Source organism: Sparus aurata, chromosome 3 (genome assembly GCF_900880675.1).
Source record: "Sparus aurata chromosome 3, fSpaAur1.1, whole genome shotgun sequence".
Lineage (NCBI taxonomy): Eukaryota > Metazoa > Chordata > Actinopteri > Spariformes > Sparidae > Sparus > Sparus aurata.
Genome location: NC_044189.1, coordinates 27,499,848 through 27,512,208, shown reverse-complemented (window position 1 = coordinate 27,512,208; position 12,361 = coordinate 27,499,848). Strand labels below are relative to the sequence as shown.

General features: G+C 39.7%; 1 protein-coding gene across 2 annotated transcripts in view; it reads left to right on the top strand.

The window, feature by feature from the left end:
- Nucleotides 1–12,361, top strand: part of trappc9 (trafficking protein particle complex subunit 9) — a 257,722-nt gene that overhangs the window by 33,717 nt on the left and 211,644 nt on the right. For both annotated transcript variants that reach the window (XM_030412357.1, XM_030412356.1), the window contains 2 exons: nucleotides 3,624–3,750; nucleotides 6,341–6,486. In XM_030412357.1, the coding sequence (XP_030268217.1) occupies nucleotides 3,624–3,750; nucleotides 6,341–6,486 (273 nt within the window). The remainder of the gene's footprint in view (nucleotides 1–3,623; nucleotides 3,751–6,340; nucleotides 6,487–12,361) is intronic.

Here is a 12,361-nt window from a genome sequence, read left to right as displayed (position 1 = left end):
TTTTCCTGCCAAACAAAAAATGGCATATCATTATGCCTGATTTTGCTGTCTGCTTGAGTACTCGCCTAATAAAGCTACAGTCCTGAGCACCCACTGTTAAGTACACAGAGACCTGGCCTTTTCTATTGCTGTTTTTCAATATGGGGTTTTTGCGCTGAGGTGTGATGGGAACAAGCCTGACCATTCATGCCATGCTAGAAAGAAGCAAATGTTTTCCACTGTTTGCCATGGCAAACTTGTCTGCCAGGATGACATGTGCTGGTCTGCACAAATCTTCATTTAACACCTCACTCTGGCTGTTTTTGCTCACATTTTCTGCAGCGTACAAAACTGATTACTGGACTAAAGAACTTCCACTAACTCTGTGATAAACACATTACATCACACTGCCTACCATTGGTCCAAAATATACCGACACACCTGTTGAGCCAATCAGATTAGTACAAGAGACCTACAAGCATCAGGATTGTCATTCTAAATAAAACATCGATGGAAGTGAGCTTTTAATTTATTTAACAAATTCACAGGTAGGTTTGGAGAACTCATATTAGTATTTCTTTTCCTCTTCCCCTCTGACACACTGAGACACCATACTATTGGTAGACTGCAGCTGCCTGTCAGGCACTTCTCCTGTTTGCAGGAAGACACTCAACAGACTGGTGCTGGAGATGTTTGGGTTATTGTCTTTCAGAGATCCTCTATTGATTTGTTTGTGAAGAGGGTTAATTCAGAACAGATTTGATAGATATAGATGCAGTAGTCCAACAATGGCATAGACGTCAGTGCTGGAAAAATATGTTTAGATTGAACAATAGATTGAAAATTAATTGACCTCAAAATCGAAAGTCATGTTGGATCAGATAACTCTAGAATCATGACACCTCTAAAGACATACCTTGTTTCAAGTTTGGTATGACTGTTCTGCAACAACCACAAAGACCCAACTGATGGAACTGGCAGCAACCTAAACACATACAAATAAGCCATGACCAAATTAAGAGAACAAGAAGCACTCACACGTACACAGAGCTGTAAAACTGTTGACCTAACTTCAACAAGAATGGGAATCGTTGTAAAACAGAAAAACTCACCTGCCTTATTTGGGGAAACAACAGAGAGGAGACCAGGAGAAAAAAGTAAGACAGGGAAGGGGAAACAATAACATGTTGTGCTTTACAAAATACTTGAAAGGTTTTGGTGCTCCATCTAAAATGAATCAGTGCATTGTTTGCCCTTCACAGATTGTCCCTTAAACCAGCCCACTTTGTATTATATTACTTTTCATGGAGCTTAAGCCTGCAAAACAGTTTCCAGATGAATCCAATTGACACCTGCTGCTTTACAAATTAGGTTGGATCTATGCTGACAAATTGGGAGGCATTAATATGGCTAGGTACAAAAGATGCCATTAGAGTACCTGAGCCTTCTCATTACTGTCACACGAATTTGTATGGTACGGGCATTATTTTGGTGTTTATTCAAAAATGAATATTCGGTCACATCAAACTGTTGAAAGTGTGTCATTAATGAAGTGTTTGTCAGGAAAGAAGAACTACCGAACAAACATGTTGGATGAAGGCAGATTTAAAATTAGAAAATTTCAAGTGTGTCTTGCCTCCTACCTTTCTATCGTACAACAAGGTGATGCAGGCTCAGTTTTTAGAGGATTCAGAATAAATTTTTACCCATTCTACCTTTCAACCTGCCTTCAATTGTTATTCCTCATCTTGACAATTGACACTAGGAGATAAGATCCTTTCTTTGCAGAACTGTTCGAAGTGTTAAGAGCTGCACCTTTTGTCCTGTCCTTTCGTGAAGTGTAAAATATATCTTTTTGCTCATTTGGACAGTGTGTTCCAGCTGTCAGGCTAACAATGTGCTTTCTTGTGGTTGTTTGGGCAGGGAGCTTGGTGAAAAGAAAAGTAAAAGGGAGTTAAATAATAGTTTTTCAGCTACTTTGACCCCACAGGTTTCATTATCTAAGAGCCTTGACCTCAAGGAACCAGTCCTTGTTCTTTCGGGGAAATTTCGAATTGAACACACTGCAAACACTGCAGCCAATGCCCAGCTGACCACTGACATGCATATCATTTCTGCACAAGGGAAAATAACTGGCCACTAGTCTTAATTTGTAATTGGGACTAGTGGCCAGTTACATTAAGCTAGTAAGACTAGTAAGTCAACAACAAAAACAATCCACCATGCCATTTTTTTGAACTGCAGTTTGAATGTAGTTCATAAGTACTTCGGCATTGTTAGCCCCTGAAAATGTTGTGGTCTAGTGTAAGAAGAGATTACACTGAACGGATGGCCTAAGCAGGCATTTAGACAGATATCAGCCCAGCGTCAAACAATGCAGGAGGCTGCGTTGTGGGGTCCAACTTCTTCAAGAACTGGTGAGACATGTAATTTGATCCAGGAAGTCCAGTTGGAGTCACCAGCCTTTGGACTAGAAGGCTTCTCAGATAATCTTCCAGGGATGTGCACTCAATTCAGTCAATTTAACCAATTAATTCAGGTGACTTTAAAGGTAAAGATCAGAATGAAAGGAGCCACTGGAAAATACTAAACCTAAAAATGATACTTTTTCTTTGAGTACACAGCTTCTGTTGCCGCTCTGTGTCCTGGAGTGGCCCTTAAACAGATTGCTGCCTTCAACACTCAGACATAGCAAACAAGAATAAAAATTGACAAATATGTCATCAATCATGAGCTTCAAGCCAGGAGGACAACTGAGCTATCATCCATTTATCCCTCGCTATTTTATTCCTTCTACACTTCCTCCTCTGTTTCCCTCCCTCCCTCCTACATCCATCCATCTCAAGCTCACTCCATTCATTTCATATTCACCTTTTCTTTCTCGCCATTCCTTCACCCCAACTGTCTCATTTTAGTTCTTCCTTTACATCTACTGGTGGTTGGTTTCTGGCTCCCAGTTTGTATTGACACGGTTGTAGTTTGTACACATTGAAATATTCATTTGGGCAGTTTTCTAAGAATGTTTTTATTGTTGCTAAAAGACAAGAAATCCTTAGACTGTGGTGTAGATCTTAGAGAGATGAACAAACCCCTTCTCTTTTGAATCATGCAATAAGGATCTAGTCTATGTTACAGCATTTTATAGGAAAGATGTGAGCAATTTATTGAATGCACAAAGAGATGTAGAAACACATGGCCCTTGACAATAATCCAGAACGCCTGTGATCGTAAGACTTCATGAGGTACCTCCACGAAGGGTTATAGATCTGTATGAAGTCTTTGCCAGTAAATGTCCATCTCTCCTTGATGAACACTCTTGAAACTTGCAGAGCCAAAGAAAATTGTATGGTTGGGTGAGCACTAATGTTCCCTCAGGTATTGATGGTACAATAAAACTTACAATTTCATTTGAGGGCTGAGGCTGTTATTTCTGAGAGAGAGACGCCTAACTGGTCATTAATGTCCGGCTAATTCACATCAGACACGTAGATGAAATCTCAACAGTGGAGAACAATTCAGATGAAACATTAAAGGGAATTGTGTTGTGTCATAATTGTAAATTGCTGATTTCTGGATAATTGTTTCTATAGATTTCTGTATGTCCTCATTGGTTCTACCGCTGTTATGCACTCCCACATTTGCAGAGAAGAAAGAGGTGACCCAGAGTCTGGAAAACTACACCTCCAAGTGTCCAGGTGGAATGGAGGTCATCACCCTTCCTGATGGCCTGAAGCTCCCTCCCGTGCCCTTTACAAAGCTGCCCATTGTTCGGTAAGACAGGAGTGTGAGAGATTGTTACTTTCATGCATCGTGTCCCATATTGGCTTTATTTCTAATCCGGCAAGATATCATACTAATAAATGATCTGGAGTAGTTATAACATTGACACAAAGGTCTGGCCATTATTGCAAAAGATTGTATAGTAATGTTGATTCAAAAAACATTTTTCTACTTGGATAGAAATAGAAATTTGGTCTTTTTTAAAATTGTGAATAATCAAACAGTAAATCGTTTGAATGGAATTTCATATTGTAAACAAAACCCATTAAAAGACCAAAACCAACAATGTTCATTCGTCCCTAAATTTCTACCCCAATGATCTTGCCTATCAGTGGCATTCATAGAGCAAACCAATCAGAAAACTGGCTCATGAATAATGACTTTATGTTAAAGGGTAATCCCCGTTTGTTTAAATGTAGATTATGGAGTGTAAATTATTTATACTTACCAAAAGTTTTGGAGTCTGCCCATTGCAATGACTGCAGTGTAATCCTCTGGTGCAACTCCAGCTGTCAAAGGCTGAGGTTCCTATTCCAAGTGTCTGACAACATTCAGAAAATGATTCCTTAAAAGATAGACCTTTTGTTAAATAATAATAGTTTTTGTAACCAGAAATTCAGATGTTGTTCTGAAATCTCGCCAGAGGTGAGTTGTTGCAGGAGGATGACAGTGAAAAGAGTTGGAGTTAACCTAGAGAGCCTGTCAGCAAAATGTTATTTCCAAAGTCATTGCTGACTATTTAGCTGATTTTGCAGATCTAGATGAGACAACAATTTTAACTGGCCACCTTGTGAGATTTCAGTGCAAGAGTGAGATTTGTGATTCAGGTCACTAAAGGGGTCTTTTTTATTTCACAAAAACATCTATCTCTGTAGGAATTGTTTCTGTAATGTTGTAAGACAATTTGAGTAAAAACCTTAGTGGCAAAAAAAAGAACTTTCAGTAGATGTAACTTTGATGGTTAGAGCTGCCCCAAAGGATTATTTTGCAGCAATTCTAGCTGTGTTTTAGCTGCCAACTGAGGTGATCTAATGGAACAATCCCAAGATGTTTGGTAAGTATGTAGCATCTATCCCTCTGTCCATCCGTCCCCCCGTCAATTTTTGGGTTTAAACGGACATTTTTGACAACATGAAATTAAATTTAAATTCCAATAATTGTTTGATTTCTCACAATGGAGACAAACCAAACCAAATTCAGTGTTCTAGTTACTCATACTGAGTATTATTATATAACATCACACCAATGGGTTGTTGTGAGGAGCTTTTTCAAATGTTGTTCTCTTTTAGTCAACCTCAAAGCAAGATCGATCCACCTCCATCCCAGATGCCTTAACAATGTTTTTTGTACATTGATTCACAGATGTTAGAATTGTTCTTGTAGGCCTCCACACACCGCCCAGACTCAGACCAACAGCCAACTGCCTTTATCCGACCACTCCGCTACCTCTTATCTGACCCATTCGGCACAAAAGCTGCATTGAACACATCGCTTCAACGTGTTGCCAGCTCCACAGTAGCTTGTACGTTCTGCGCTTGCGTGAGATGCAATAAGCAAAGGGCGCTACATAAGAAACATGAAATGACGGAATGGAGTGCATAGAAAAACAAAGTGCACACAGTACTCTGCCCCTCCCACACACCATGCTGATTTGCTAGCGCACAACCAATCAGAGAATCCAATGGCTCAGCCAACCTTCTCAGACATTGCATGTTGAATTGGAGCAGACAACGTCCGTGTGGTTCCAAAAGCTTCCAACGCAGCTGAACACACCGAACATATTTGTTCCCGACCTCATCCGAGTCTCCCCAAACGCTTCAGATGTCCAACAGTTGGGCCAGTGTGTTCCTGCCTTTAGGGAAAACCATTGGGCAAAAACACTCTTGTCAAATCTGAATAACAATCAATAATCAAACTAAACTAAATAAACTCCAAAGTACAAGTTTACAAAGAGCTTAAGAAGGTTGGAGGATTATTGTATCGGCTTTCTTTAGAAGATATAGAGCTTTCTGAGTGTGAAAATAATGAGGTAAATATAGCCTCTTTTTACACATCCTGCTGTAAGAAAGCAGAGGTGTTGGAGGCCCAGAAAAAAACAAGAAAAGCAGGCATCTCATGACACCTTCAATTCTTTGATAGTGCAAGTCATTAGAGCCGAAACAAAGACTTTTATGATACCGGGAAGTGTTTGACATATTAATGAGCTTTCCTACGGAACTGCAGGTTCTGAGGTATAGGAGTCTTTATCTACCAGATTACATTGACAAGTTACCTTTGAATTAATGAATTGGCCCCTAACCCCTGAAAGCAGAATGCACATGTCCTTCATGTGTCTGTAGCTGTGATTTAATTGTTTTGCTGAACTTGTAACTTTTAACAATGAGTAGCATCATTAATCTTTTGCAGTGAACTGTAATAATAAACATTCATCGCAACCACTTGAATTGTGGTGCATAAGCTGCTGTAACATTGAAGCTCCAACGACTCACTTGATCTCAGAATTGCAAAACAAAATCTCATCAGCTTTTGTCGCACTTCTCTAATGTCATGGTTTTGCCTTTCCCTGTGATGCCCAAACTAGATCAGTGAAGCTCCTCAATCTGCCTGTCAGTCTGCGCCCTCACAAAGTGAAAGGCCTGCTTGGACAGAATATGTCCACTGCCAGCCCCTTCATCTACTCACCAATCATCATGCACAACAGAGGAGAGGAGCGCTGTAAGAAGATAGGTAAGCTCAACATCATTTATTTTGTATCCATGCACACATATTTTGCTAATCATGGCCTACTGTACATTCTCTCACACACATGCACACCACCAATTGCTAACTAAGGGTGTAATCGTAACACCCATACTCCAGCATATGATTGACTGATTGAAATGACTGAGTTTAAAGTGCCCACTTTCAGTTTTTACCTGACAATTTGCTTATATACGTCAGGTGAAACACGTTATTCTATATTATTTTCTTTGTTATTCATATAACAAAGGAATAATGATTTGACCAAATCTAAACTTTTTTTCAATGTTCTCATTTCCTTAGTCTCCTTTCCCCCTCTCTCCTTGGCCTGTTCTTGACCTTGGTTGAGCATTGGTGATCCTTGGATATGAAAAATATCTAATAAACATTGTGTCAAATGGTGGTAAATCATGGGGTTTTCAGCACTGAACTAAAATCATCCTGGCTGCAGTCAAAGATGCATGCCAGGTTTCTTTTACATGGCCTTTTTAAAAAATGCTCCTGAGTCATTTTGAACAACTGTGTGATCCATTAAGAAGTGTGTCAGGTTTGTCAGGTGTGAAATATTGCTGACCACTTCATCCAGACTGCATGCATTCATACGTCCTGGTCACACTCACAAAAGGTAAAAGGAAGCCCAATGTTTCATGATGGGCCGTTAACTTAAATATAGTCAACAGTTCATTGTGTAGCTTAAGAGGAATTGCGCTTGACTGCAGAACAGCCCGTGTCCACAGCCAGAATCACTGAAGAACGAGCAGCTGCGGTGACATCATCATTACTCTTGGATGGATCATGTCATGCACCCACATCCTCTTGCTCTGATGTCCCAATGTCGAATAAAAAACACACGGATAGTAAACCGCAAAGGGGCAGTGTTGATTATAAAGTAGCTGTTTTTTAAAGATATTGTTGTCATAGAGACAAGATGCACATGCAGTATTCTATCCCTCACTGGACAAACGCTCCATTCCAGCGCTCCCTAAGAGCACAGCCAGTGCTTTTCTGCTGGAAAAAATGCGATGTGGGCCCCAAGACTTTAGTATGAAAGATTAGAAAGAGGTCACCTTGCCAGACCTCTATTTATCTCCCCTCTGCTTGTGGCAGGAGGCATCGGGCCACATTAGCCGCTACTAGCGCCACGCATCCAAATCTGTCACAACTGTCAGTGGTAGAGTTGCATTTTGGGTAATGTAAGCACCCACCCCGTTTGACAAGGAATCAGTTTTACCACCAGAAACGAACCATCTGCATCAGTAGATCTTTTCTTTACTTTGGTTATTATACATGTTGCCTATGAAACCCATTCAGAATTGGGGGTAATGTCTCCTATATCAATATCTGTAATTAATGTAACACAGATTTACCAACCAATAATGATATCTTTGTTTATAGACAAACAAGTCATTGAAAAGTCAATATAAGCAATTGGATTAATAATTTTTTGCTCCACTCTAATGTGATATTCATGATTTTTATTCAACTGCGACCTCTTGCTTGCATTCCTGTCCTGGCTTGCTTGTAAACAAAGTCATCTCATTTTAACTGGTCCCATTTTGAATTGATGACTCCCTCTCATAAATGCATGATCCACCTGATGGACCATTTTCATGGCAGACATATTGACTTGTCAAAGAAGGACAAGCACAAGTGGAATTTATAATATTAATTATGGCTGCATTCCATTTAGGTGATCTGGGTCCAGAGTAGGGCTGGGCGATATGGCCTAAAAATTGAATCTCCGATTTTTTCACACCAAACTCGATTTACGATTTTAATCGATTTTTTTTTCTTCAAATTACAAAGAAATTATCAAAAGCATTGCGTTTATTTTTTTGCTATGATTTTAAACAAATTTGCCCAGATCAGTTTTCATATTGGTATTGATAAAGTGTGAACATAACTTTCATTAAATACTTTATTTTGCAAAAGGTGCCTTTGTTTACAAAAAAGTATTTTGTATCCCTGAAGATATGTAAACTAAATTAAACATCTGCATGCATTGCATAGTAAACATGACTTGCTGGTAGATGTACAGGACATGAGGTGTGTTTGCTGTCTATTTTACACATTTTTGACCAGGAAGACGAGCCTGTCTGCTTCCTCTGGTTTGAGTCAGGACCCGTTGCACAAACCTGCGGTCGAACATTTTCAGCATGTGGATGAACCTCCGGCTTTTCCACTGCATATACGGGCGCCATATCTTTAACGATATGCAACGTGACTGCACCGATAAAAGCTGTCCACCGGGCCACTTTCTTGTCATACGGGACACAATTATTGTATGATTCTGCTAATGTTGGCTGCTTTATAGCGGGCGTTTGTGGGCTGCCGCGGTTTTCTCGTAGTGAACAAGTGTCCCACTGTGATGCATGCGTCTGTTTGAGATGCTGAAATAAATGGGTCGGTCCGCTGCCTTTAGTTGCAAAAGCCTTTGAACAAACTTTGCAGCGGACGGGGCTTTGTTCGAGGTCTGACGCTACAAAACCAAACTACTAACGATACAGTGACTTTTTAGGAACAAACTCTTGGCTCGCTGCATGTTGTGTTTGTTTCTCTGTGGAAAGTCAATGCAGGGAGGGCGGAGCCCACTATGAACTACGGGACCCTGTAAGGAGCGGCGGCAGAGCAAGTTAAATAAAAAAATGGATTTTCATTTTTTAAAATCGTCCTAAACCAAAAACTCGAATTAATCGATTTTGCTAATTTTTCGCCCAGCCCTAGTCCAGAGCCCTAGTGTTGTGCATGCTTGCTCACTGGCAAAGCTGTCAAGGACAGAGGTGCCCTCGTTAACATTAATGGTCACATCTGTGCTTTACCTGCTTTGTCAAAATTTCTGCTGTGAAAAGGGTCCATTAACACAGTTCATTTTTAACTTAGTATGTTAGCAGCAGTAACAGGCTGAAAGCTAAGCTGACGGGAACTGCTGCTGCCCTGACTGTAAATCTGGTGTATAAAAAACATGTTTGTGTTGTAGAGTGAATCCAGTCCAGCTTTCTGTCACAACTTCACCTACTTCCAAGGTGAATGGAGAACAAAAAAGTCTGAAGAGGACAAAACCCAAGCAATGTCCGAAAGTCAAATGACAATCTTTATTGTCCCTGAGTTAGGCTAGACACCAAAACGCTGTAATTTGATTTGCTGTGAGAAATGAAAGTTGTACATTAGCTGGTGTGTATTTGAGTTTGCATTGGTCTTGAAGTTATAGACATCAACAGCTACATGCTGCCAGTGCTCAGTCAGGGACATCGTATGGGCCCCCTTCATCTCTTTGCACTTGAAACTCCTAGAAGCAGAAGTTTGCATCTTTTGTGTCGGAGTATATTTTTTTCATCTAAGTGTAGCTGTGAGATGCACACCCAGACTGACTCATCAAGCTATTAATGTAAAAGTCATCGATTTTATGACGGAGTACAAAACCATATAATTATAAGAATAGTTATCTGAGCCAGGATTTACAGAAGAAGACAATTAATATTGGCATCACTTTGAGAGTTTGGCCATTCTCCCCCTAATTTTCCCGATTTCCTGGTTAAAACTCAACAAATCTCTATCTGTTTTCCTTCAATACACTTATCGTATTTCATCATTGTACCAACAGAATAATGCTTTACTCCCTGCTCTAAGTTTCTTCTCTCTAACAAAAACGTTTCATTCATCCAATACATTCTAGTCATTTGTTATCCGCTAGTGTTTGTGTCAACTGCCCCTTTACTTCCTGGTAGGCTTTATTTAAAGAAAATCAACAGAAAATTGGCATCAAAAGCTTGAATATTTCTATGTCTGTTCTGTTAAAGTGCCTCTCATGGACAAACGGTGTAGTATTAATCAATCACGTATCATACAGTGATGCAGACGGTTAGTAAACCGCAAATGATTTTTAATATACAGGCCAGCATCAGTACCCAGGAGCTGTTCTGTACTTTGTTCATGATTTAGATTGTAGAAGTCTGATATTCCTCTGGTGCAGTTTGGTGTTGCGAGACTTTGGAGATAAAATCAAACATGCCTTTCCTTCTTAGTCCGTCTACCTCAGGGGAGCTAGCTGCCAGCTAATGAAGTTAAGATTCTCTCTTTACTCCTTCAAGGCATCTCCTAGCACGCTAGAACTTTAAAAATGTAAAAGTGCTTTCATCAACCAATGGCCACATGTGGGCATGTCCTCCCATTCAACACACAGTATTATTTCTTGTTAACAGACGGAAACCAGGGCTGCAACATGCTGTATATCAGCTGCAATCACATTATTGAGTTCATTATGCTTGCATATGTTTTTACAGCTTCAGAGTAAACCATCACTTCATACTCATTTAATATACTGTCAGGGAGCCAAATTTTTTGTGTTCTGTGCTCGGCTCCGGCAGTTGAAGTGTATGGACACTCAGAAATATATATGTGTCGGTGTGTTTTCTTGCTCTTTAAGTCCCATGCAATAAATCAGGTTGATGTTCAGCCATAAAAGAAGGGGACCTATGATAGGAGATTGTTTTCTCTATAATTGCTCAGAGATTCAGTTTTGAGAACAGTGTGATCTATGTCTATCCAGTGGGATACAAGGGACATGAATGTTACATCATATGTTCCTTATAAGGGGGATGCAGGGTCACAGTGAGATCAGTAAGTGTTTAGACAGTAGAACATTGCCTGTTCTGCACACCAGGTCACTGGGTTTGGGATGAAAAAATAACTATTAGGTAAGGGCTGACCTTCACGATTAAGGATTCTTGAGGGTGTTGAGTTAGCAGCTAGGAAAATGTACCCTTTGTGTACATTGCTCCCCAATTATAGATTAATATAGTGGCACAGTAATCCTTAACATTCAGTTTTGGGGCAAAACAGTGGTATGCTCTTGACTGGCCATGTTCCCAGTCCAACAGAGTGTGTCATATACACTGAAAACCAGACTGAAGGCAAAAAGATGAATCACTGTTAATCAAAAACATCAATGTAAGTTATGCCACACAGTGGTACATTTGTACTGAATGCTGGTTTAGACTGATTTTAGTGATGTAAGCTATATATTGGCCTGGTTGCATGCATCCTTACTTTTTAAAAAAAAAAAAGTATATTTCGATTACGTTTTTCATACACAGCAAAGAACAAAACAGTTCTGCAGCGATACACTCATTTGATACTATGCCTAGACTTTTTTATGCAGCAGCATCCTAAATCTAAAAGAGCAACATATTCTTCCCTGCTGCAAAAGTCAATACAGTAGATTCATTACCTCTTGCGCTTCATATTTACAATATGATCATCTGGACAAACTGGACTCCACAAAACCAGAACAGCTTTTGTAACTTCACACATGGGAAGAAACTTTGAATGTTAATGCAATTCTCAGAGTTGTAATTAAGAAGAAAGTGGACACCCATTAGCATCTATTTAGGTTTTTGAGAGCAGGTATTCTATGTATGCGATGCACAGTTCTAAACTACAAAGATTTGGTTTGATTACAGATAGATATTTCTAAAGCATTAATCCATAATTCCTGTCTGTCCAGGCTGTCAATAGTGATTCACATGTCTCTCTCCCTGGATTCTTTAGTATCTTGTGACATTTAAGATGCTGATGAGATGATGAGATGAGTTGGAATTCAATGATCTGCAAAATACACAAATGTGTTTCCTTCTACATGTGAGGCGGCGCTATTGGTTTTTAACGTGGTATCTTTAGTGATAAAGTGTCTAATTTGTGAATATATACATTTTTTAAAAGTCACATTTCTGTAAGCCATATTCCTGCTGTAGTGAAGTCTGGCCAGCCAATAGATCTCCACTAAATGTCCTCCAGAAATGTGTCTCCATCTGAGGCGCTAATGACTTGTAATTTCAAATGCGCTCAAAAGCTTGGCTTTAGTTAT